Source organism: Podarcis cretensis (genome assembly GCF_951804945.1).
Source record: "Podarcis cretensis genome assembly, chromosome: 2".
Classification (NCBI taxonomy): domain Eukaryota; kingdom Metazoa; phylum Chordata; class Lepidosauria; order Squamata; family Lacertidae; genus Podarcis; species Podarcis cretensis.
In genome coordinates, this window is record NC_137171.1 from 69504157 (window position 1) to 69529694 (window position 25538).

The 25538-nt window shown below is 44.7% G+C and overlaps 1 protein-coding gene across 3 annotated transcripts in view; it reads right to left on the reverse strand.

Moving 5' to 3' along the window:
* Nucleotides 1-25538, reverse strand: part of UIMC1 (ubiquitin interaction motif containing 1) — a 98193-nt gene that overhangs the window by 11413 nt on the left and 61242 nt on the right. For all 3 annotated transcript variants that reach the window (XM_079968223.1, XM_079968222.1, XM_079968221.1), the window contains exons 9-11: nt 21073-21238; nt 7424-7502; nt 4862-4988 (exon numbers count right to left, since the gene is read on the reverse strand). In XM_079968223.1, the coding sequence (XP_079824349.1) occupies nt 4862-4988; nt 7424-7502; nt 21073-21238 (372 nt within the window). The remainder of the gene's footprint in view (nt 1-4861; nt 4989-7423; nt 7503-21072; nt 21239-25538) is intronic.

Below are 25538 nucleotides of genomic sequence, written 5' to 3' on the forward strand. Positions count from 1 at the left end.
AGACAGGGTGGGGTGGAGAGAGAGAGAGAGAGAGAGAGAGAGAGAGAGAGAGAGAGAGAGGCACATGCAATGCCCAGGTCACGTGAGAGCATGTGGAAGCTCCTTTGTGCAGGTACTGAGGAACAAGGGAGAGGACCTAGACCCGGAACGCCAAAAAGGTGTGTAATGCCCCCTGTTTTAGTATAAGACAGGCTCTGTCCACATGGTGGGGGGGGGGGAGATTTGAAGTCAGTGGCATTAACAGAGGCCTCCCACAGTGCTGGAAACTGCATAACGCTTGGCTGTGTCCCAGCCAAACTCATCAACAAACAATCTCGTCATTTGCATGCGAATCCCCGAGGGCCTGGGGTATGTGATGGATTTAAGGGATTAGACAAAACTGAGACATCATGTTGCATCTTCCTGCTGAGAAATCACATTGCCTTAGCACTCGTGCTGCTGCCATGGATTACAACCTCCCTGTCAGAAATAAATCAGCAAGGAGGCTGCACGCAGACCTCTACCGCAAACAAGATGGGCAGTGCGCACAAGGTAGCAGGCAAGTGCATCAGAGGGCGCAAGGGCACCAGGATGCTGATCCGCATTTCATATGCCGGAGGTTAAATGCCCACAAGGCTGGAGGAACATCAGTGACCAATGCGAAGGGAGAGGGTCAGCTAAGTTATCACATGGTAAACAGACCAGGATTAATAGTGTTTTGACAAAATAATTATATACCCAGTTTGTCATTACTTAAAGATGATAGTATAATTGAAAACTAAAGGCTGCAGCAAACTGGGGCCCAGTGAATGATTCAGGAAAAGTGGCCTGTCAAAAATATCTGAATGTCTGCATTCCAGTTAATACTGGGAACACCCATAAATTTTAGTTAACTATGGTTTGCACCAATGTAGCGTAGGCTTCGTGGCAAAGGGGTTCTCTGTAACACATACTCTGCGCTCAGGGGGCGGCACAGTTACCTTTTGAAAGAACAGGACACTCCTGAGAAACAAGCTCTAAGAGGTACAGGTGTGTAGTATAGACCAGTGTCTCTTTTTGCCAAGGGAGAAGTATAAAGAGTTTAGAACCATGTATTTGCATCTCTCTCTCTCTCTCTCTCTCTCTCTCTCTCCCTCTCTTTAAAAGAATATGGCACTCTAATGCACACTCTTCTAAAGAGTGTCAACTCAGACTCTTTCATTATGCCTGCAGACTTAATGTGAATGAGGCATAATGTGAATGAACAGGAATAATGTGAACGAGAGCTTGCCAATGTCAATACCTTTATTCTATGTTTTCGCCTGTGAATTTGGTTTTAAATGTGTCATGTCTGAATACCGCAATGTAGTACTTTAAAATGTACAAATGTTCCTGAAAGCAAATTTGTAAGTCACTTTGGTTTGCCCTGGGCAAGACAAAGTGAGACAAGTAAGTGTAACAAATTTAATAAACGATGGTGGTAATGATGATGATAAACTATTTTTGCAACTGCCCCCTTCATGGCCTTTGGTGTGTATGGCATGGCATGATATGGAAGCATTATGAGTTCCTGGATCATATGTGAAAGATGCTACCCCAATTCTCATTGATAGGTTCTGCAATCTGGGGAAAAGCCTGTCCTTTCCCCCTCAACTTTGGGCTAGATCAAAACATATTTGCATTTGCTGTCTGTGGCACTGCAGGAAACAATGTATTCTTCTATTGTGCTGTCTACAAAAGGACAGGCCATAAATGTTCATAACAGACAAATAATATTATGAGATGAGCACAGAAATGATAACAGTATGCATTTTCACAATGTAGCTATGGTGCAGCTGAAACAACAAAATTGCAGAGGAACATGCAGGTAGAGAAACATATAACAAGAACTCAAAAAGAGAGAGCTCTATATTTGGGGACTGAAGGACATCAAGGCATGCCTCTTATGGATATTCAGGGATTTGGAATCAATTTTGACTTAGCAAAACACATCCCTGTGAATGTAACACTTCTTTTGGGATGAGACAAATATGCTGCTCCAGCATTCAACTTGCTGGTGTGGCATACAACTTCAGAAGCAGAAGCAAGTACATGGGTTGTGGGAGATGCAAAGGCGGAGATGGAAATTTATTCCTGAAACAGACATTGTTTTGTTCTAGCTTAGCAGTGCAAATCCAAGCACGCACCACTGAGAAATGGAAGAATTTTGGTTCTAGAAAAGGAGATAAAGACTTCCTGCTCCTGAGAGACAAGCAGGTGTCATTGAGGCCCTCCCTTATCAACTTCTGCAAAACTACTAGAGAAGGGTTGTGGGCTGGGGACCAATATTGGGCCTCAGCCCTTCAGCTTGCCCCTTGGTCATGCAGTGACCTTTTGGTTGGCAGGACAGCAGCAGCAGCAGCAGCTCCACATATGTGTGGTGCATAGGAACTGGTCAGAGAACAAGGCTGGAACATGGAGAACTGGAAGGGAAGAATGGAAAGAGGAGAAATGGACCACATGGCTGGCTGAGCATGAGGGAAGGAAGAGAAAGAATGGAAAGGAGGGAGAGGACAGGGAGAGATGGGCCAACGGACTGGGAAAGGGGTGGCCCTTCATCTACTTCACAGGCAAGCTCCAATCTCCCTTCCCAACTAGTCACCAGCTGAGCCAGGAAGCCTCTCCTCCCTCCTCAGAAGGGAAAGGGCAAGAGCAGGAAGGAAACTAGAAAGATATAAAATGTTTTTCAAGTAATAATATGTGACTAAAGAGAGGGAAGCTGTTACAGGTGGTGGAGAAAGAGGATTGCTGAAAGCTGGCAGTATGGGGGTGGGAACAGGGTACAAGCTAACTGTGGAAGGAGAAGCGTAGAAGACATGACAGAGATTAATAAAAAATATTTGGAGAGACTTGGGGAGGTGGAGGTGGGGGAAAAGGGAACTATGAAATAAAAATACACTTATGGAACTGTAGGAAGAATTTTTTTCTAAAACTGGGTGGCTGAGTCCAGACGCCTCCAGAGCCATCCCTGTATTTACCTTGAGGAAACCTGACCTATGGAACTCCTTGCACAAGGAAATTGCTGTGATAATGAATCCAATGATTTACAGAAGAGGGGACGTCAATAGAAAATTGTGCCAGTTTACTGTTGGCTGATTATGCCAATCACCACTGTCATTTCATCACTGGCTTTGCCCACGCACTGCCACTTTGTGACTGGCGGGTGTCAGTAAATGTTAACCTTCTCAAGTGGGCTCGGGGGAAGGAGAAAGTTTCAGAGCCCCTGTACTACACAGAACAATGTATATACTTTGTAAGCAAATCATCATCATCTCAGGGGAAAGTAGTGATCTGAGAGTCACAGATTTTACCCATTTTCCACATCCACAAGGACTAGAAAGATACTTAGCATGCAGTGCCAAGTCAAAAACAGGAGGGGGCCAGGAGAATCGAGACTTCTCATCCCATTCCAATAATTCAGGGTGAATTATAACACAGTCTAATCTCAGGTGCACAATCCTGCAAGAAAGATTAGGCTGAAGAGATAACCTGCTAAAGGGCATTCACAGAGGATCGTGGCTGAGCAGGGATTTGAACCTCTCTACATGGGATCATGTCGTGGAAGAGCAGCTCTCAAGCAGCAGGTAGTAAGTCTGAATAGCATCATAGCCAAGCTTACTTTTGTTGTTAGAGATATCACATTCAGCTGCCCCACAGAAAGTTACTTCCTCTCCCTGCTGACCATTTAATCCTCACCCGCTGCTCCCCACAGTTACACTATGACGCTGAGCACAGTGCTTCATTTTTTTTGGAGCACTGTAGTAAGCCATGCTAGGTATAGTAGATATGTGCTGCATCTGATTGAGGCGAGGTTTGGGTCAAACCTCTAGAATATCCACCCTCCTGGGATGCCAGGTTCCATGCAAAAGGCCCATGAGAGCACGACATCTGCACAGTTACATCAATTGTGTTTTAAGGTTGGGACTTTAGGACGAAGGGCGGGTAATTAACAAATAATAAAACCCAATTCAAAGTGCTGGATTTGACCTATAAAGCCTTAAATGGCTCAGAATGGCAATATCTCAAGGACCAACTCTCCCCATATAAACTGTCCCAGACACTGCCATCATCATCTGAGGCCCTTTTTGATGTGCCTCCTCCACTGGAAGTCCAGAGGGTGGCAATACAAGAATGGGCCTTTTCTACATTGGCTCCCCATTTGTGGAATGCTCTCCCCAGGAAGGCTTACCTAGCACTTTCACTATAAATCTTCATGTGCCAGGTGAAATGTTCCTCTTACACCATGTCTTTGGCCAATTAATATTCTACAGACTCTAAAATGTGTTTGTGGGAGTGGGGCGGTTACTGTTTTTGTTTTAACTATTTATTTTGTGCTTCTATCCTATATTTTTCTCCTGTGAAATGCCCTGAGATGAAGGGCAGTATATAAATTTAATCCCTTCTTCTTCTTCTTCTTCTTCTTCTTCTTCTTCTTCTTCTTCTTCTTCTTCTTCTTCTTCTTCGCTGTGTGGGGTAAACTCAAGGAAGACTACTCTGCATGCAGAAGAGCCCAGATTCAATTTCTGGTATCTTCAGATAGGGCTAGGAGAGACCCCTCTCTGGAATCCAGGACAGACACTGTCAGTCGTTGTGGTCAATGCTGAGCTAGATAAACTAACAGTCTGACTTGGTATAAGGCAGTCTCTTAGGTTCCTAAGAGCAGCTTTTAAGCAGCTGGGGTAAGTCTTACTTTAATGCACAGCCTCCCTTTAGAAAATCATATGCACTAATGCATATGACCTGCTGGAACAGATATGCAATAATGTATGCAATAATGGGACAGATATGCAATAATGCATAGACCTGCTGGAACAGATGCAAGCATGAGAAAATAAAACTGCTTCACAAAAGAGTCTATTCTCACCTTTGTGTGCCTTGGCCTACTGTCACCCTGGGTTCCATTAGCAGTCCGACTCCAAAGACAGTCGTCCACATGCCTGTGATACTCTTTCCATGGCACCAGAGTCTTACAGAGGTAACACTTCTCATACCTACCAGGCCAGAAGAGAAAGAATCACATTAGGATTCACTCTGCCTTGAGTGCTTTTTGCTTCTCCAAGCCATTCTGTGGCGAAGGCTTGTCAATGTGCACAGCAGGATGACCAATAAAACTGGCCTGATGCCAATCAAAAGGATGGAGTGATTAGTGGTTTTCCCCCAACTGCTTTTCTGTGTCCTGCTGCTGCAGCAGTGGGATGGTAATGAAATCAGCTCCTCTAACTATCTCAAACAATACCCGTTTCCCTTCAGACATAAAACACCCTGTCAACACAGCTGAAATAAAGTGTTATGCTTTTGGAAAAGGGAGTTACATTTTGTCTATGAAGCATACTATGTGCATTAAATCAGAGATATGTTTTCCTGAGTTTGAATGAACTCATCTAAACTTGCACATCAAGTCTTCCAGGGCACCGACTCCATTTTACACCTCGCAAGATTTAGAAGGGAGAACTGAGCGTCGGCCAATTTCCAGAAAATTTGGCAGAAATGTCATCCTCTCCCAACTCCTTTCACTCCAACCTCCTAAACTGTGTGCACATGTTTCCGTGCTGTGAAACTGACTGTGCCCACCAAGCAGGAAGGACAGCTAGATCACAAGAACAACATGAATGCAAGTGCAGAACTTGAACAGGGTGCAGCTGCTAAACTGTGGGGTCCTGAACTGAAACAGCTCAACAAGCCTCTGAAGAGCCCCCTCCATGCTAAATTCTGCAGTACTTTTCCATATTTTCTTTCCAGTCGTTGCTGATTACCAAGATAATGTGTCTAAACAGAAGCTGTCCTCTCTATAATTAGCCTAATTCCATTAGTGATGTTGCCATCCAGTGTTTGTAACAGCAAAATTACTTCCATGGCAGGGATTTTTACTGTCAGATCCTTTCTTATGATGCTGTGTGGGTGGGAGGGGGAGGCAGCAAGAAAGATTAAACAAAACCATCTCCATCTGAACAAAGTCTAATTTCATTAGGGATATCACTGCAGGTACCATCCTTGCCAGCCTTCTTCATCAAGCATCTCTCTGACATGCAGATCTGCCACTCAAAGCTCACTCACTCTTTCAACAGCTACCTACTCTTAGAGCTTGTCAACAGCCCAAGGTTCTGCTGCTTGCAGGGATTTGATATATGTTCACTTTAGCAACTGTAGCCAATGAATTATAACTAAATTGCATGTTTTGTCCCAGGGCAAACAAACAAACAAACAAAATGCTGCTCAAGCTTTGTGGGGGCAATTTTCTACCACTATAGGATTTTGCTTGTCAGCCACTGTTATAGATTACTTTGTAAACAACAACAACACACAAAAGCAAACCTCAGAGCAATTGGAACCTGCTCATTTCCACCACAATGAAACACCATCATTACAGATTTGTGCAGTTGTACAAGCAATCCCCTCCAACACCTTGGTAGAAAATGGGCATACTTGTTGTATGATCTTTCTTTGAGACATGGAATGGAGGGAGAGGCAAAGCAGGGTGCAAGGAAATGCAAGCTCAGATGAAACATGGCAGCCACAACAGGCAAGTACAGTGTTAGCACTTGAGTAGCAGCTCTATGTGGCTTTTTGCATAATGAAAATGGCTAGAAATTTTGACTCATTCATAATGGTTTGACTTGAACCATGCAAATGCAATCCCCAGTGGCACTGTCTGATTTCCAGATTATTTCACTATATAGTGTACTGCAGATCACCAGCTGGTTCAATCAAAATGAACTCAGCCATGATCTGCCAAACATTTATAAAACTTAAGATGCCAATTCTAGCATTTCATGATCCCTGTAGTGCTGAAATAAGGAACCTTTTTTCTGTATAGGGCTGCACTCTCTCAGGAGTAATATGTGTGTGTGGTGGGTAGGTGGGTGTTTGTGTGCAGAGCTGAAGACACCAAATCAGATTGTCAGTTACCCCCTTTCCTCTCTCCTCTTCCTCCCTGCCCAAGAGATCAAATGTGACAAGGACAAAGAACCAAGGGCAGGGATTTCAAAGTTCAGAACCAACCTTCATATCACCCACTGAGTTTTATGGGGGGAAGTATTTTTCCATGTGTGGCAATGGCTTTGGAGATGAATGGAAGGGTGGGAGAGCTGGGGAGAGAAAAGCGCTAAAACAGAGAGTAGCATATCAAAAGCGCCTCAGCAAAACTTGACAGAATACAAACAGAACACAGAGCCAGTCAAAAACAAGTGAAAGGGAAGCCAAAGGCAAAAACAGGTAAGAATCAGCTGGGCTTTCCTTTCACAGGAGTCTCTCAGATGCCAGAGTGAAGGATGGTGGAGGCAGGCAGTAATGCAATCACCTTCAAGCAGAGAGAGACAGTGCCAAAGCTCCATGGACTGGGGCAGCAAAGGGACCCACAAATGGCCCCAAAGAGGTTCTTCAAAGGAAAGAGGAAAAAGTGCTGTAACATGGCAGCATGCCTACTTACCTGTCAGTGTCAGCAGGTTCTGACGACTCTTTGCAACTGGTGACTTTAGTCTTGGCTGCTCTCTGTCGTCGGGTTAACACTTCAAAACAAGAACAGAACAGTTGTTCCACCTCACTTCTTAAGAACCTGAGGAGGCTTGTCAAGAGTCCCAACAAAATACACAGTGTGCATTTGGAAAGCATTTTCAAAGCTCTCCTACCCAGGCAGTACCAGTTCGTTTGGGGACATCACAGTGGGAAAAGTAAAAAAGCGGACTCTTTTTTTAATGGCCTAGTCTTTCCTGCTGTGAAAGCTGCAGCTGTAAAGCTTCCACCCAGAAAGAATATTTGCTAACTTCTTTGTCCTCCTGACATAATATAACATAAAAAGATAATGACAGCAGTGTTTAGATGTTACTTGCCTCAGCTGACATAAACACTTTTTTGAGCAAATAATGTATAGCTCAGTTTCAACATTCACATGGCCTCTGTTGGCAGCCTAAAAAATTAAGCTAAAGAGCTGTTTCAATGCCTGAAATAAAGATTAGGTTTGCTTACTTGGCTGCACTACATAGGCCAGAACCTATATGGAAAACCACAAAACACAGGATTCCTGTATGTAGGCTTCAGGCTCTCCATCTCTTCCAGAACTGTGATTCAATCCGAGGAAGTGCAAGACCCTTGGGCTCAGTCAAGGCTTGGCTGGATAACCTCAGTGAGTAAAGGTGAACACTATTACAGAGGCTTTCTATACACTGCATAGCTAAGCATTAAAAGTCTGGTAGGAAAGGAAGAAGGCTTGAACTGTGGGCAGGATTTGTTTATTCAGTGTGTAATCCAAAAATATCCTATTTCTATATTCAGAAAAAGCCAGGCACATTTACTTGCACTGACTTAAGGTGTATCGTCTATTTTGATTGAGATCCTCATTGTTGTTTTTGGCAGACTTTGGGATCCTTTGGCAAAGATTCAGTAGCGGAAGAAGATTGAGAATAAGGATGAAGATCCATGGGGGCAGACGGGACGACAAGTAGGCATTAACAAATGGCATAAATCCTTTGCCTATTACTGGACACTAGACATTCTGCTCATTTTGCTCTGTTCCATGTAGATTCCACACTTTCAGCTGAACTAACCATGTACTTTAAACCTGTAGAATTCAGGATGGATAAAATAAAGTACTCCTTCTTGCAGTACATAGTTAAAGTATGGAGCTCGCTCCCCCAGGATGGCCACCAACTTGGATGGCTTTAAAAGAGAACTTAGACAAATTCATGGAGCAGAGGACTATTGATGGCTAGTAGTCATGATGGCTATGCTATACCTCTACAGCTGGAGACAGCAATGCTTCTGAACACCAGTTGCTGAAACCATGGTTTCCAGTTTATGCTCCCTGGTTTCCCACAGGCAACTGATTGGCCACTATGAGAACAGGATGCTGGACTAGATAGGCCATTGGTCTGATCCAGCTGGCAATTCTTATGTTCTTAGCACCCACGAGGACCAGGAGCACACTTTTAACAACAACAAAACAAAAAGCAAGTGCTAATTAAGCCAACATTGATGCTTTTGAATTATGGTGCTGGAGGAGACTCTTGAGAGTCCCATGGACTGCAAGAAGATCAAACCTATCCATTCTTAAGAAAATGGATGTGCTCACTGAGTGCTCACTGGAAGGACAGATTGTGAAGCTGAGGCTCCAATACTTTGCCACCTCATGAGAAGACAAGACTCCCTGGAAAAGACCCTGATGTTGGGAAAGATTGATGGCACAAAGAGAAGGGGACGACAGAAGATGAGATGGTTGGACAGTGTTCTTGAAGCTACGAACATGAGTTTGACCATACTGCAGGAGCCAGTGGAAGACAGGAGTGCCTGGCGTGCTCTGGTCCATGGGGCCACAAAGAGTTGGACATGACTAAACGACTAAACAACAACAATTAAGCCAAATTTTACACTGCACTTAAGTACACATACATACACCCCCTCAAACAATGGTTGACTTCTTTTTTTCAATCAGAACCGGTGATGAGGGTGACCCAAAAAATAAAAAATAATAATCAGTGCTATGTATTTGTCAGCAAGCCCAGCCAAATGCTCCAGCTTTTCTTACCAAATATATATAAGGAGAAACTTAAAAGTGCTGTTCCATACAGTTGAATTCCTTTCAACATATTCCTGTTGACAGACCACCAGCTATGCTACTTGGGGAACATATCAGATATCCTCAGCCATTTCCACCAGGGTGCTGGAGTTTCTAATGCAGAAACAGATGTTGCTTTAAGCACTCTTGGGCAATTTAGTGGAGGGGACAGTGTATTAGAACACTTTTACAGCCTTGTATCAGATCTTCCTGTGCTCAATATTCTCATTAGGAGAAAGGTCTGAATCAGTGTTATAGGCACTATAAAACTGTTACTGTTTGCTCAACATCTGCTGTAAAGTGGGTGCCCACAGAGTTCAGACTAGAAAGATGCCTTATTGGTGCCAGAGCAGTCTGGGGCCTTGAAACATACATTTTTGCTCCACAGTTCTTTTGTCCCTGTTCCCTTGCTGGTTGCTATAATTGACTGGTTCATCTGCTACTTTTCATGAGTGGATTTGCCCCAATATATATACTACAATGACCAGTGTGTAGTCTGTGCGCTCTCTGGGTTGAAGCTTGTGCTTGCAGAGGATTCTGGGGTGCCCACTGTGTGAGAGCCAGTGTGGTGTAGTGGTTAAGAGTGGTAGATTCGTAATCTGGGGAACTGGGTTCGCGTCTCCGCTCCTCCACATGCAGCTGCTGGGTGACCTTGGGCCAGTCACACTTCTTTGAAGTCTCTCAGCCCCACTCACCTCACAGAGTGTTTGTTGTGGGGGAGGAAGGGAAAGGAGAATGTTAGCCGCTTTGAGACTCCTTAAAGGGAGTGAAAGGCGGGATATCAAATCCAAACTCTTCTTAAGACAGAGTGGATCTGCACTCTCTCTCTCTCTTTTTGAAATGCTGACCAGTCAGTTATCAAACTTGTTTCCACCAGCCTGGCCTGGATATGAATCAGTGACCTGGGTGCAAGAGGCTTCCACGTCCTGCTGTTAATCCCCGAGTCACCTGACGCTCCCAAAGGCTTTTTCACAAGCTCGTTTGCAGCAAAAGCAGAGAAGATCTCTAGGCCAGTGCACAGTTGTTAATATTCCTGTAACAGTCTTTCTCAGAGTGCCTTGTGCACAGCTCAGGTGTTAATCAGTGCTATTTTTTTCCAAGAGAAATGAACACATCTGGCACAGCAATCCTGCTAGAAACCTTTGGGACTGACGCTACAGAAACACCAGAAAAGACCTGGTGTGACAGCTGTGCTGCCAAGAGCAGCAAGAGAAAGTGCAGGGGTGGCATCACTGGTTGGCTCAGCCCGTCACAGGTGAGCTGGCCTGCTCCCATTCCAAACGCTCAACCCAAGAGTGCTATTGCCGGATTGCGCCAGCAGAGCTCAACTCCAGCAGAGATAGCAAGCCTAGAACAAGGTTCCCAAGGAGGAAGCTTAGTGGGGGAAAATTTTAACAGAAGCTACAAGATAAATCTCCTCTTAGAGCAAGAAAAGGAGTGGGCAAGCATGCCTCTCAGCCATCTATACAAAATGAGCACAGCATCTCCCCTCAAAACATGCTGAGCTAAGTCAGACATGCTCACAATGCTCATTCTAGTCAAATTAAAACTTTATCAGCTTCAGATTTCTTCTTGTCAGTACAAAAGAACCTTGGCATCCTCCTGACTTCTCTAGATATCATCTAAACCATTTTTTTTTTGTGCATTCCACATTGCCTAGGCTTTTCTGTCCATACTGAGATGGTCCAGGAGCTCAAGGCAGCACATCACAGTAAGAATACACCTTGAGGAGTCGATACGCAGCTCCCCTGCAGCGATTTGCATAACTTGATGGGTTTCTGAGGATTCCAGCATTCTTTTCTTTAAAAAAATTGTGTACATTTTGAGCTCTTTTGGTTGCTATGAAACTTGACAGCTCAAACTGCTTGCTGAGTTATAGAAAAAGATAGATCTTCCAATATGGCCTTGGGCAAATCTTATAACTGCAATGATTTCCCATGACCTTACCTCCTTGAAAGTACATCATCTTATTACTTAAGAGTTACAGGTGATCTCTTGGAAATCACCTTCAGATTTGAGGAAACAAGAAACCACAAGCAGAGAACTAAATATTGTCTCAGGGTCTGCATGGCGATTTTGAGGGAAGCAGCAGTCAGGGGCACAGCAAACAGACAACAGGACTCCTGTAATCCACACTGCAGCTGCATGCAGTCTGTGCTAGTCACCTGCCTATCCACAGTGCAGGGAGAATGGTCAGGGAGCTAACTTAAGTGATGCAACCCACACCACCCAAGAGATGCAGAGCAACTTTCCATTCCTACTTTCTTAACAACTTGGGACCAGTTTACACATGAGATGGCCTACATGTTTCCACTCATCCACTTCGGCCAGAGGAATTGGCACTACTACAGGCGCCACATAAAACATTGGTAAGAACTCAATTGTTAAGTGTGCCATCGCCTGCATTCTGAAACTCCCTGCCTATTGAGATCAAGCAGGCGCCTTCACATACTCCATTTTTGGGCAGTTGCTTAAAATATTCCTCTCTAGACAAGCCCACCAGGTGCTTAGAAAGTTGAGGTAATTTTAATCTGCTTTAGTATTGTGACTTCTGTATGTTTTAAAGCAGGGTTGTAAATTTTTCTTACCGTTTTATCTTTTGAGTTTTTGGGTTTTTTTTAACAATCCACTAGTGTATAAATGTTATATAATAATCTATAAATAATACTTTCTCTGAGATTCCTCTCTGCACGACTATTTCTATGATAAAGCACTACAACCAAGAGTGCAAGAAATCCCTCAGAAGATACCCTTTGGCCGAGAAGTGGATCCTTTTGGTTCAGCATATTTTCCTAGCATCAAAACCGAGTATAGCTCACATCCTTTACAACTATTGGGGAACCATAAACGAAACAGATTATATCAAGTGTCTAGGTATACTGCTTACATTTTGCAGCAGACTTCCTATTGCCTTTATCTAGGGCTTCCTCCCCACCCCGCTAAATATCTATTCTCGTTTACCAGCCATGCTATTTTTTGTGTGAAGGATCCTATTAATGGAAATAATTTATTGTACGTTGGCCCTTCCAAGAAGTGATGAAGCTTTTCCCTGCGCCAGTTCTGTTACTTTTTTATGCTGCATCAGTGCCACTTCTCTCGGTGTTGAAGCTTTATTAAAAAAAACAGCACCAGCACCAGCATGGCTGCAGCTCAGAAAACTGAAGACTGTGTCATTCTGTGCACCTGAGACGTGGCTGCAGGAAGGAAAAGAATGGTACCCTGCCTTGACCTATGATGGAGCTGGACAGCTTTAGCTTTGTGGTCGCTGCGGCGGAGGAATAAAGCTGGAGGGCATGTTGAGAACAAAAAGGCTTGGGGAAGGTAACAGCCAGTCTGTTGCAATGTTCTTGTCTGAACAGTCCTTGGAAATATTTGCAGTTTGGAAGGGAAATGAAAGGCTTCTTTCTGTTTTATACCGAGGCTGGGGCAAGGCATCAGGGGGTTTGAAAGGGAAAACTGCAACTGTGAGACCTAAGTATCTTGCTCTCTGCCCCAAGGGGGAGCTTGCTCAAGGGGGAGCTGCTGGCCTGCACTTTGCTGCACTTCAGCATCACTACAAATGCTCAGAGAGAAGAGCAAGACTAACACACTTGCTGCCCCAAGTGGAGAAACAAATGGTGCCCATCCACACCTTACCAGGCAAACACTTTAAGAGGACTGACTGCACCGTTCAGATATTTACAGTGGTACCTTGGGTCTCAAACTTAATCCGTTTTGGAAGTCTGTTCGACTTCTGAAAGGTTAAAAAACCAAGGTGCAGCTTTCGATTGGCGCAGGCGCCCCGGAATCAATAGCCGACAGCTGCATCGGATGTTCAGCTTCTGAAAAACGTTCAAAAACCGGAACACTTACTTTTGGGTTTTTGACGTTCAGGAGCCAATTTGTTCATCAACTAAGACGTTTGAGAACCAAGGTTCCACTGTATTTTATTTCATAAAATGTATACATAGGATTGTTTTTTTATAAAAAAAAACCTTCAAAGCCATTTACAGAACGATAAAGCAAGAAAATCAAGAAAAAAATTACAATCCTAATTTAAAATATGCAAAAGTTGTAATACTAAAATAGGTAAAAATTACCACAACTTTGCCAAGTACCTGGGTAGGCTTTGTTAGGAGTGCCCTACTCTCGTGTAGAACCCTGGCAGACACACATGTCTGACTGGCATGTTCTCTCCCTTCTGGTCGGCCAGGAGCTTCAAGAGCTTTCTCCAACCCGAACATCACAGCAACTGATGCCTTGGAGACATCAGCACACTTAGGGATCCGCAGAGTCTTCACAGTTTGCGTAACAGAACCAATAGCACAGCATTTTGGCCAATCTACTTTATTTACATATTGTAAATATGGAGCATTCTGACTTAGCTCCTTCCTCTTTCTCATCAGACAGCAAAGAGAGAAAGAACAAAAGACAATAGTCCCACTTCACGGAACACAGTAATACCAAAACATCCTGTCTCCGTCACTTCCCACACTGTGGAATGAAAACATACACTGTCATGTGATAGACAACAATCCCATGACTGCAGACATGGAGAATGAATCTCCAACATCCTCCCCCGATTCATGAACTGTGTTGCACACAGTATACACCTGTATCATCTGTTCCACCTTTGGAACTACCTGCAACTGGATTGGCCTTGGGCAATACCATGTCATACTTCTGACTAGTCTTGGCATCATAGCTCTCCTGACTATCAAGAAGTTTCACACCTGGCTTTGTTGGGACTCAAACCCTAGCCTCGTTCCTCTCTGAGGAATCGGTGCTGGCACACATGGCCTTTGGACGTGGTCCAGCTTCCTTGCCCAAGGAAACAGTGTCCAGTCCAAGGAAGCAGCATTTTGGCTAACCTACTTTATTTACATATAATACACTCGGAGCATTCTGACTTAGCTCCTTCCTCTTTCTCATCAGCAAAGAGAGAAAGAACAAAAGACAATAGTCCCACTTCACAGAAGAGAGTAATACCAAAACATCCTGTGTCCGTCACTTCCCACATTGTTGAATGAAAACATACACCGTCATGTGATAGACAACAATCCCATGACTGCAGACATGGGGAAGGAATCTACAACAGGCTTGACTAAACAAGAATGTTTTTAGTAGGTGTCAAAGAAAACACAGTGAAGAAACTTGTTTGATGTCAATAGGCAGGGAGTTCCAAAGTGCACACTAAATGACTGAGTTCTTACAAATGTAGAACAGATATTAAGTGGCACCTGTATGTTCCACCAATTGAAGCAGTCAAGTGGGCACATATAAGGTAAGGCAATCGTGTAAGTAAACTGGTCCCAAGTTGTTCAGGGTTTTATATACTAATAGTAACACCTTGAACTTACCATATTTTTCGCTCCATAGGACGCACTTTTCCCCCTCCAAAAATTAAGGGGAAATGTGTGTGCGTCCTATAGAGCGAATGCAGGCTGCGCTGCTAAGCCCAAAGGCAGAACAGGGAGACGGAGCGCTGCGGAGCTGTTCTAGCTTGGGGATGGCTGCGCGCAGAGCCTCTCCAGGGCAGCAGGGTGCCTTTACCCCGCTGTCCTGCAGAGGCTAGCAAGGCTGTTCCCAAGCCAGAACAGCGAGACGGAGGGCTCCGTCTCGCTCTTCTAGCTTAGGGATGCCTACACACAAAGCCTCTGCAGGGCAGCGGGGCGCTGCGCTCCAAAGGCTTCGGGGATCTTTGTTTTAATTGTGTATTTTTGCTTTTTTTGTCTGTTGCTTTTTCTTTTGTATTAAATTGAAAAATTTTAAAATATATATATATTAAAAAATTCCCCTGTTCTCCCCCTCCTATGGTCCGGTGCATCCTATGGTCCGGTGCGTCCTATAGAGCGAAAAATATGGTAGTTCGGTAGCAAATTGGCAACCAGTGCCAATCTCTGAGCACAGGTGTTGTATGTTGACAAGGCCTCACTCCAGTCAGCAATTGTGCTGCAGCATTCTGCACTAACTGAAGCTTCTGAATCAAGCATGAGGGAAGCCCCGCATAGAATGCACTGCAGTAATCCAGTCTAGAAGTAACCAATGCATGAACTAGTGTGGCAAGGCTTTCCTAGTCCAGGATCAGCCATAGATATCAAACAAGTTACAGTTAGGAAATAATGCTTCTAGCCACTGAGGCTTCCTAAGTGACAGAGTTGGATCCGGAACATTAGTTCCTGCCTGCCCTCATCTATTTCCACGATAGGTGCTTCGACCTGCTAAATGGAAGGGCCATTCATGTCCAAGGGTGGAACTGCAGCTACCTGATCAGCAGAGGCCAAGGGGCACAAGGGGCTAACTGAGCCCCACCTGGTCCTGTAAGGCTGCTGACTCCAGCCTGGCTGCTCAGTCTGAGCAATTCTTTTTCCCAAGCACAGACTATGCTGTCAGGTGGCTTATTCTGCTACACCTGCTTTGCTGTATGCTTCCCAGCTTGCCTGCAGGCTTGATGAATTGCAATAGTACCTATGAAGGTGCTCTGCATGTTTCCTAAATATAGATTCCAGATAGACTTGCCATAGAATAAATGGGTCAGCTCAGGGCAACATCTCCAAACAACTTAAATGGGCAACCGTGCCTGTGCTCTGAGCCACAGCAACAGTGTGCAGACAAAAGACATACAGCTGCAACTAGTGAACAAATGGCTCTAAGTATCATCCAAGCTGAAACAGCTTCTTTAGGTTACAAGCTTTAAACAAGAGCCAGCAAATTTACCCTAAGAAGTAACAGAACTGTAGACGGATAGCCACAGAGGTTCCTTTATAATAGAAAACACTGAAAGATGATAAGAGTTTATATAGTACCAGAGATCTCTGGAGTAAATCCAATTAAGAGGTCCTGAAAGTGGATCACTGACCCTTAAGCCAACAGAACGGAAGAAGTGCAGCAGCCCTCTTGAAGCAAATCAAGAGGGAGGATGGTGCACAGAGCTTTGATTTTCTCCCGCACTGTGCTACTGGCCTGATCACAGGGCAGCCAAATATGAGCATGTAATTCTGAAGGAACTAATCAAGTGGTGGGGATGCAAAACAAAGAATACCAGGCAAGCTCAGTTCAGCAAGCTTCAGGCAAGGCTGTGCCAGCTTTTCAGGGAACATAGGAAGCTGCCTTGTACAGAGTCAGATCATTGGTCCATCTTGATCAATATTGTCTACCCTGACAGGCAGCTGCTCTCCAGGGGTTCAGGGAGCCCCTCGACTTGGAGATGCAGGGGATTGAACTTGGTACCTTTTGCTTGCAAGGCAGATGCTCTACCACTGAGCTATGGCTCTATGAAGGCGCCCCAAGTAACTTCACAGATATAAAAGCTTACTGGGATGGAGGAATCCCAGCCCCCCGCATCCTCAGCTATTCCATGAAGATTCCGATTTACCAGGTTACAGATACACTTACGCGTGGGTTATGTCCCCGTGCCCCACATGCATAAGTGGAAATGGCATAAGTGAGGAAGCACCCCCTAAACACCCTTTTGATGCCTTCTCTGCCACTTTCTCTTAAACCAGATCAAAAATACTGTACCAAAAATACCTACAACAGGAATTGGAAGCTCTGGGGCTGGCTGGAGGATGCACAGGAAAGCAGCTGCTGCTGGTGTACTACCACGCACATCAGCAGTTAGGCGGGGAGGCTGAGCAACCTAAACAAAGCCCCACTGTGCCTCTGGTCTCTTAGAGGCTTCCTCCACCCTCACCGATGTCCTCTCTGAGCTCCAGGGAGGTTCTCCTCATGAGCCACAAGAACTCCCCAGCTCTCTCCCTCTACTTTCTGGTATGAATTGAATTATTTAATTATTTCCAGGCACTGTGCATAGACACAGTTGCGCACAAGTATGTGTGAACATGCCGGTATTGTGTGGAGGACCAGGAGGATATCTTTGCTTTCAGCCTTAAGGGAATAAGTAGTCAGGAACTAGGGAGGTCATGGGAAGGGTTAAGAGGCACAGTAGCTTTAGCCTCTTCAAAGAAGGGAAAGGGGTGGTATTAGGTGGAGAGAAGGCAAAAGCTCCAGGAGGGAAGAGGAAATGGGGAACAGGGTTTGTATGAAAAGGAGTGAGAAGTAGATTGGATTCTATTTTGGTTTGGGAGATAATTTCTTAATATTGCATTTGCCTAATTTCTCCGATTTCCAAGATCCCAAACCCATGCATTAAATTTCATTCTCTGCATGTGACTCGTTATCATTACTATTATAGCACATTGTTTTAGGAACCATCAATATGCTGATGACACCCAGCTCTCCCTCTCTCAAGTCTATCAGTATCAGGAGAGGGAGTGAAGGTGCTGAGCTGGTGCCTGGAGGTGGTAGTGGGTAGGATGTGGACAAGCACATTGAAAGTGAACCCAGAGGAGATGAAGGTCTTATGGGTGGGGTTTTGTGTGACAGCCTATTGTGGGTGAGGTTGCACTGTCCTCCAAGGAGCAAGCTCACTGTGGGTGGGGGCTATGCTAGAATGATCATTCCTAGGTGACCTTAGTGACTACGACTGCCTACAACCTGCTTTTGTTGGTACATCAACTACAACCTTGTCTGGGCAATGATAGCCTAGCTATAGTTTTCTATGCTCTGGTAACCTCCAGGGTGAACTACTGTAATGTGCTTTAAGTTGAGCTGCCCTGGAAGATGACCTAGAAGTTGCCACTAATGCAGAATGCAGTAGCCAGGGTGAGAGTAAGGTAAAGGTAAAGGTACCCCTGCCCGTACGGGCCAGTCTTGACAGACTCTGGGGTTGTGCGCCCATCTCACTTAAGAGGCCAGGGGCCAGCGCTGTCCGCAGACACTTCCGGGTCACGTGGCCAGCGTGACATCGCTGCTCTGGCCAGAGCCAGAGCCAGAGCCGCACACGGAAACGCCGTTTACCTTCCCGCTGGTAAGCGGTCCCTATTTATCTACTTGCACCCGGAGGTGCTTTCGAACTGCTAGGTTGGCAGGCACTGGGACCGAGCAGCGGGAGCGCACCCCGCCGCAGGGATTCGAACCGCCGACCTTTCGATCGGCAAGAGTAGCTGCATATAGCTCATATTCCCAAACAGCTGCACTGGTTGCCACTTGTCTGCCAGGCCTATTTCAAGGTTTTTCTGTTGACATTTAAGCCCTGAATGACCTGATCCCCAACTATTTGAAAGAATACCCTGCCCTGGATCAAGCTGCTTCTGCATTAAGATCAGTGAGTGAGGCTTTCCTTGTGGTCCTTGCCTTAAATTAAGTCTGTTGGGGGGGTCCATGGGAAAGCCTTTTTGGTGGCAGCTCCGCATCTGTGGAATGATCTCCCCAACTTTATACACCAGGCAAAACTCACCTTTTTTGCAGCCTTTTAGAGGCTGATACATTAGGCCATTTTGTAATTATGATACTGCTAATTATGTTCCTTATATATTTTATAAGAATTATATTTAATATTCTTGCTTATTATGTAGCATATTGTCTTATTTTGTTGCGAACCGCCCTGTGACCATTTCTGGTGAAGAGTGGTACAGAAATCTCTGAATAAATAAATGTTGTATTAATGGTTCCAATGAAGACCTGCTTAGATGCTGCATAGCTTCCCCAGGCATGGTGAAAGTGAAGACTTCCTTTTTGTTGCAGTTGGGATCTCTGCCTGCATCTCAATCTGTGCTTAAGGTCTTAGAAATGATAATGCTACATAACTAAGAATTGTTTTCCCTGTATTATTAATCAATTTATATACTGTCCTTTACCCAAAGATCCCAGGGTGGCATGAATATCAGTGAGCCTGTGTTGTATGCAGGGCATAAAGGTATACAAAATTACACAGATGCCTCAACAGTAGGAAGGCAACAGGGAGGCATTGTGACCCAAAGCCACCTCCTTAGAGCCCACAAACACTTGTTAGGGTTCCTTTTTTTAAAAAAATATAATATTACTTTTATTAGAAAATTCCTACTCCTTATTGCCGCAGAGAGATATCTGAATAATTAATGGCAAATGAGTTTAATGGCAGAAAGCAAAGTATAAAAAGCAGCCCCAATTCACTGCATTTAACATTCGCGATATCTAATTTTGCACACCAAGGTGTTTAAAGGTGAAGTCAAGTTTTTCACATTTGAGGTCAACAATTTTGGAATAGGAATCATGCCTACTAATAATTTATTTCAGCTTGGCTCGACAAATTTAACAAACAAAAAAAAAGCTTTGTCAATTATGTTAATCACTTGCTATTAAACATGCAAACTGGCAACAGGCCTTTGGCTTATGATGTATTTCTAATGTGGTCCTCAGGTTTCCCCTACCTTAACGAAAGGAAAGCCAGGCACTGCATTAGCAGATTTCATATAGTGACTAATAGCTCAACATAAAATCGCCATGTCTGTGGGAAAACGGGATTGATATCCTCGTTAATTAAAACACAAAAAGTGTTACCCCATTTGAGGTAGATAATTAATAGTAAACAGTCTTTCTGTGTACGCATTCGCATTCAATCTGCTCAAAGCTATATTTGCTGGGGTATCCGAAAGCATTTCCCAGCACTCTACAAGCTGAAAGATTACAATAGCCATAAAGGATGTTGTCTGTTTCCAAAGGGCACAAAGGAAGTGAAGGAGTCTAAAGTTGCAATCCTAAGCACACTTGCAAAGGAGTAAGAGGTTCTGAATAGATATGCCCAGGATGGCACTGGAAGTATTGAGGGTGCTCTTTGTAAGAGGCAGAAGCTGTGTGCCGTACTACTAGCCGCTGCCTAGAGAAACTTTTCACAGGGGGTAGCTCTTTTACCCCACCAGCAGACACTGGGGATTTCTGCCAGAACCACGGGCAACATTTCTCATGACAGGAGCAAGTGACTGGCAGGAGGTTCAGTGGGCCTGGAGCCAGACGTGAGCTGTGAATGAGAAACAACAGCCAGCCAAGAATGAAGCGTCAGGGCTCACTAACAGGCACAGCAGAAATGATAGGAGAGGATGTGATAGAGATGTGTTGAACAAATCACAGGGCCTGAAGGGTTGACTGAGATGCTGGGCCTCGGAGGCCCAGAGCAGGATGCATGGATGTGGGCATGCAAACAGTGCCACAGGGCACTGGCTCCCTACACCACCAGGGCTCCTGGTCAGAGGAGGGAACTGCAGGCTGAGAGGTTCACTGCACAGGAAGCCAGGCAGCACTGGACAGCCAATCTGCTGCCACTGGCGTTTATGAAAGATTCTCACTTCCCTCTGTGTGCACAGCTTGTATTTGAGGGAGGCTGCTCAGTCCTTCCTCTGCACGCCCAGACTATGGCCCTTGTCTCCATCCTGCCTACCTCTGGGGTACTTGCATACCTTTCAGAACTGAACACATGACACACACACACTCATGATTTGTCAGGATTTGTGGTTTTTTTAAGTATAGAATATGCTGCGCTAGGACAAGCCATCAGACTGGGTGACACACTAGGTCCCTTTTGACTCTCTGATTTTAAGAATTTGCCCAAGACTAGTCCCAAATGGACTACTCTAGCTAATTCCACAACTGACAAACAAATACAGACGTGTGGGGCAAGATATCCAAATGACCAGCATGAACAAGCGGCACATAAGAACAGGTGCTTAGCAAACCTGGAGCATCTTCAGTTGGGTCCTCTCTGGTGCCATTACAATACATGGCGTGCACCTCAATTTCTGAAACTGGGAATGTGCGATCACACAGTGGACACGGAATAGGTTCGTCACTAAGAAAGCTTCCCGCAGACACTGTTTCCCCAGCATCTTCAGCTGCATCAGCCTGAGAAAGAGAGGAAGAGAAGGGGCAAGTTGATCTAGTTGCAGTTTCAACAATCATCCTAGTTCCCTTGATCTGCAGTTTCTGAATCTCTCCAGATTCTGGTCTTCCATCACCAGTTTTCATTCCTACTGAACAGGTCAGATCTAAGAACCCTGCAGTGATGAGCACACTCAACAGACCTAATATCTTATGCTTACTTCAAAAGTTACCGTGCCCTCCCAAATCACTATGACGCTCCCTCTGGAGAGCCGCATGTTCTATTTAAAGCATAGATCACCTGCATCGCCACTGTGGCTCTCTTGGGAAAGCGTAAAACACTCTTAAATTGAGAAAGTCTGAGTGCCAGCGAGAAAAAAACACACAACTGACAGAAAATTAAAGCACCCAATTCAGAGTCAGTCAGTCCCTTGTTGGCAGTACTGCCTTCAGAGTGTGGACCCGTCCAGGATGAAAAGAAACTGCCAACTTCACACTCATGGCTAGCTTGAGTCAGTGAGAAATGTTCACCGAGTTAGATCATGGTCTGCATAGCAGCAAGTTGCATGTGTATTCGTGAGGTGGAGGCGTGTTGCTGTTCTATACACAAGCTTGGGCATTTTATTTATTTTTACCAAAGTACAGCCATCTTATATGATGTCAGGTTTTCCAAATCCAAAGGTTAAGCTACAAGACTGAGTGTTGCAATGGGACATACACTTGAAATTACTAGCTAGTCCTTTGATCACAATTCCATTCAATTATGTTTCTTGGAGGAAAAGAGACTCTAGGTATCTTGTGGCTTCCACCTGTAAATTTTCCCTTTACTGACTCCCAGCTAGGTTCAAATTATATGTACAATTTTTGAAATGTTGCTAAAATGCTTTTTCAAAGCAGCTTGACCCAGAAAATCAAGCTGTATCTGAATATGGGAGATCCCTCAACCAGCCCACAAAAGGAGAGTGTGGCTTTGTCCCTGGGAAAACAACACCTGGGCTTGAAATGCAGCTTACCGAATGTGGTGAACAAGTGGCTCATTTGGCCCTCTGATGGAGATCACTACCAAGGGACTGATAATTTAAAGAACTCTGGTACCTAAGAATTGTGTGTGCTATTTTTACACTTATTTTGTTACATTTTACGTTCGAGGATTTTCTCTCAATAAACCCTGTTTTAATATGATCTTTTTGTTGCTTTTCAATAAAACATAGCTGCCACTAGAGAGAGAGAGCTAGGTATCATCTTGGGACTGTGCTACTTGGATATTCTCAAGGCAGGGAACTATGAGGGCTTGGAGCACAAAAATGTAAAAATTGTCATGCAGGATCAGGCCAGGTGCTGCTGCTGCCTCCTGCCCTGTTGGTGGGTTTCCTAGAAACATCTGGAAAGTCACTGCTGAAAGTAGAAGGCTGGATTAGATGGGCACTTGGTCTGATCAGCAAAGCTTCTCTCACATTCTTAGTAACTGTCCAAATAGCTCAGCAGCCTGAGCTTCCCATGGGCATCCGGATGGTCTCTGTTAAAGCCAAACCAGACAAGACTGAGATAGCCACTGCTGCTTGCTCTTAACAGCTGGTGGTCATAATGAACTGGCTCTGAATATCATCTACAATTGTGTCTAACTGGAGTTGCAAATGTTTGAAACAATCCTGAGGTCAGTAAGTAAGGGAAGCATAGTTTTCATGACTGTTCCAGGTACACCTGTTAGCCTATCTGGGTGTATACTTTTCACCTTTGCATCCCAACCTTTATCCCAGGCAATTCAGGGCTGGGTACATGGAGCAGAGGATAAGCTTGCCCAAGGCTATGCTGTGAGCTCTGCGGCAGATTTGACTCAACTCTCCCTAGTCCAGGTCCTGCACTCTATCCACCCCACGACTTTCTAGTGACAAATATGTGGAAGAGTTACAGCAGTTACTTTGAATTAACTCCCAAATCCTCACTGGGCCTTGGGTTTGTGAGTGAGAAGCATGCTGGTCCAACCAGATCAGCCCCTAGTTTTGTGGCAGGGATACAGGATGGGAGCAAGAAAACACATGGAAGTTCTTTCTTGGCTTTTTTGTAGGATAAAGTTAAGTACTATTATCTGCATGTCATTAAATACACCCATTTTTTTAATATCCCCAACAGAGTCTCAGAGCCACAGTGCATTTCTCCCTCTGAAACGCACAGCCTCTGCCTTGAACTATTCATGTCTGAAAGAGGCAGAAGGCTGACTACTGCCATCTTATTTCTTAATACTGGAAGACTTCTACATAATGTCAGCCTATCTCAAAGGTTCCTAAACATTCAAAAGCAAAGAAGATTTGCCAGAACCATTAAAACGTCTGTTTAAATATTAAACCAGCTAGATGGAACCTGTGGGAAATATTCTAGGATTGGTGATTTTTATTGGGGTGAGACAAGCAGACACACTCTCTCTCTTACACATACACAGAAACTGTCATCTGTGTCCTTATAACTGCACAGTTCCAAGGAAACCATCACTAGACGTGAGCCTGACTGACTGCTTAGGCATGCTTCATGTTTTGTTTTATGAGTGGTCCCCATTATGTAGGCCTGTTGCTTAGCAGCTTCATTGCAGAATCTACATTGTCAAGCAGGAGCCTAATTCTATGTGAGGAATTTCATTGACTTATTGAAGACTGCTTTGTATATGTGGGGGTGTGTGTGATTGGCTGGTGTTTTCTTAAAGCCCAATCTCATATGTGCCAAATTCCCTGCTGACAGGTGATCAGTACCAAACTGCAGGGACCGTCAACAATTGTTTCAGGCAAAAGTCATTTTTAAAAAATCCTTTTCTAAAGAGACCTGACTCCAAAGTGGAAAAAATTGCTCTGTGCATTCTGCAGTTATTAAGCTACACTACAGCTACTACTGCTACACCATACATTCCTAGTATTTTGCATCTCGGCATTGCTACATCTTGCTAAGTGATTTGAGGCTGTGGTGTGTTGTGAAGACATGCCAAACACAAAACAAGACATGCCAACGATAAGGAGTTCTGATCAAATCGGTGTTAATCTAATAAGATGACACATCTACAGATGTGAAGAGCTCTCCGCTCCTTCCCATTTCCACTTTACACAGCCTTGCAGATCACATCCTTTGCAAATACCAGGTGTCCAAATAAACTGCTTACACTCCCACAGTAAATAACTCAATTGTAAATGTAAATGTGGCATTGTGTAGCAATACATCAGCCCCCTCTCCCCACCCCCCTCCCTGAGAATGACTTTTGACAAGCCCTGGGAGGACGGCTGAGAGAAGCCTTAACCGCCTGACTGGCTGCCCACCCAGCAAAGGGGAAAGCAGAACCATCCCACGCCGGCGCTTACAAGAAGAGATGCCCTGAGCGACTGAGGCCGCCTCCGTTCAAACAGGGCTCGTGCCTATGGGCCAGCAGCAGAGGCAGGAGATCAGGCTGGCTGGTGTATGGCTCAGCTCCCATTATCCACTGAGCCATATAATACAAGGTTCAAATCCTGCCACAGCGTTCAAGTCCTTCTGATCACCCAAGTTAACACCGGGAGGCCTAAAATGGGCTCTGACCTATTCTTAGGGCCTTTCTGAGCACTTGCTGTCTTTCTGCCTGGATAGGTTTTTTAAGGCACAAATCCCACCCAGGAACTAGTCCCATAACACAAGAGACAACTCACTAGTTATGGTTTCCCTAGAGGTCCCTAAGATTCATAATCACTATGCAAACATAGCATAGGCTGTAAGAGTTCAGATACTCACTGGGTGCACTATCCCACTCAGTGACACTGCCTAACTGATGAATGGCACACAACGTAAAAAACCTGAGCTATTATGAAGTTCATTAAGGTACCTGTTACAATGTGATGCTGCTTCTACATGTTAACAGTCATCATCATGGAGACAGACAACCCTGTACAGGCTGAAGACTCCAAGAATTAGCCTTTTACATATGAATCATCTTGTCAAGTGCTCTCCAATTCACCTAGATTTATGTATCCTGCCAGAATAGTACTTGAAAATCCCTTTTATATTCCCACCAGCAGCAACCTAAATAGGCATTATTTTTATATTACCAGAAACAGCCATTGAAGTCAGATGTCACTGTTGTGACAGCGGCATGGTGACTGCAGCACAGGTGTGGTGATTCAGGAAAGCAGAGCAAAGACAACAGCATTCATTTGGCAATGAGACAAGCAAGAAAGGCCTTTCTCTGGATTAATCTAGAGGCACATCCAAGATAAACCATGACTGCGAAGACTTCTTTTAAGGTAATAGTCAGAAGGCCCGCACGGGCACAGTGAGCACCCCAAAATTAAGCAGCAGCAGCATTCAGACCAGTGCC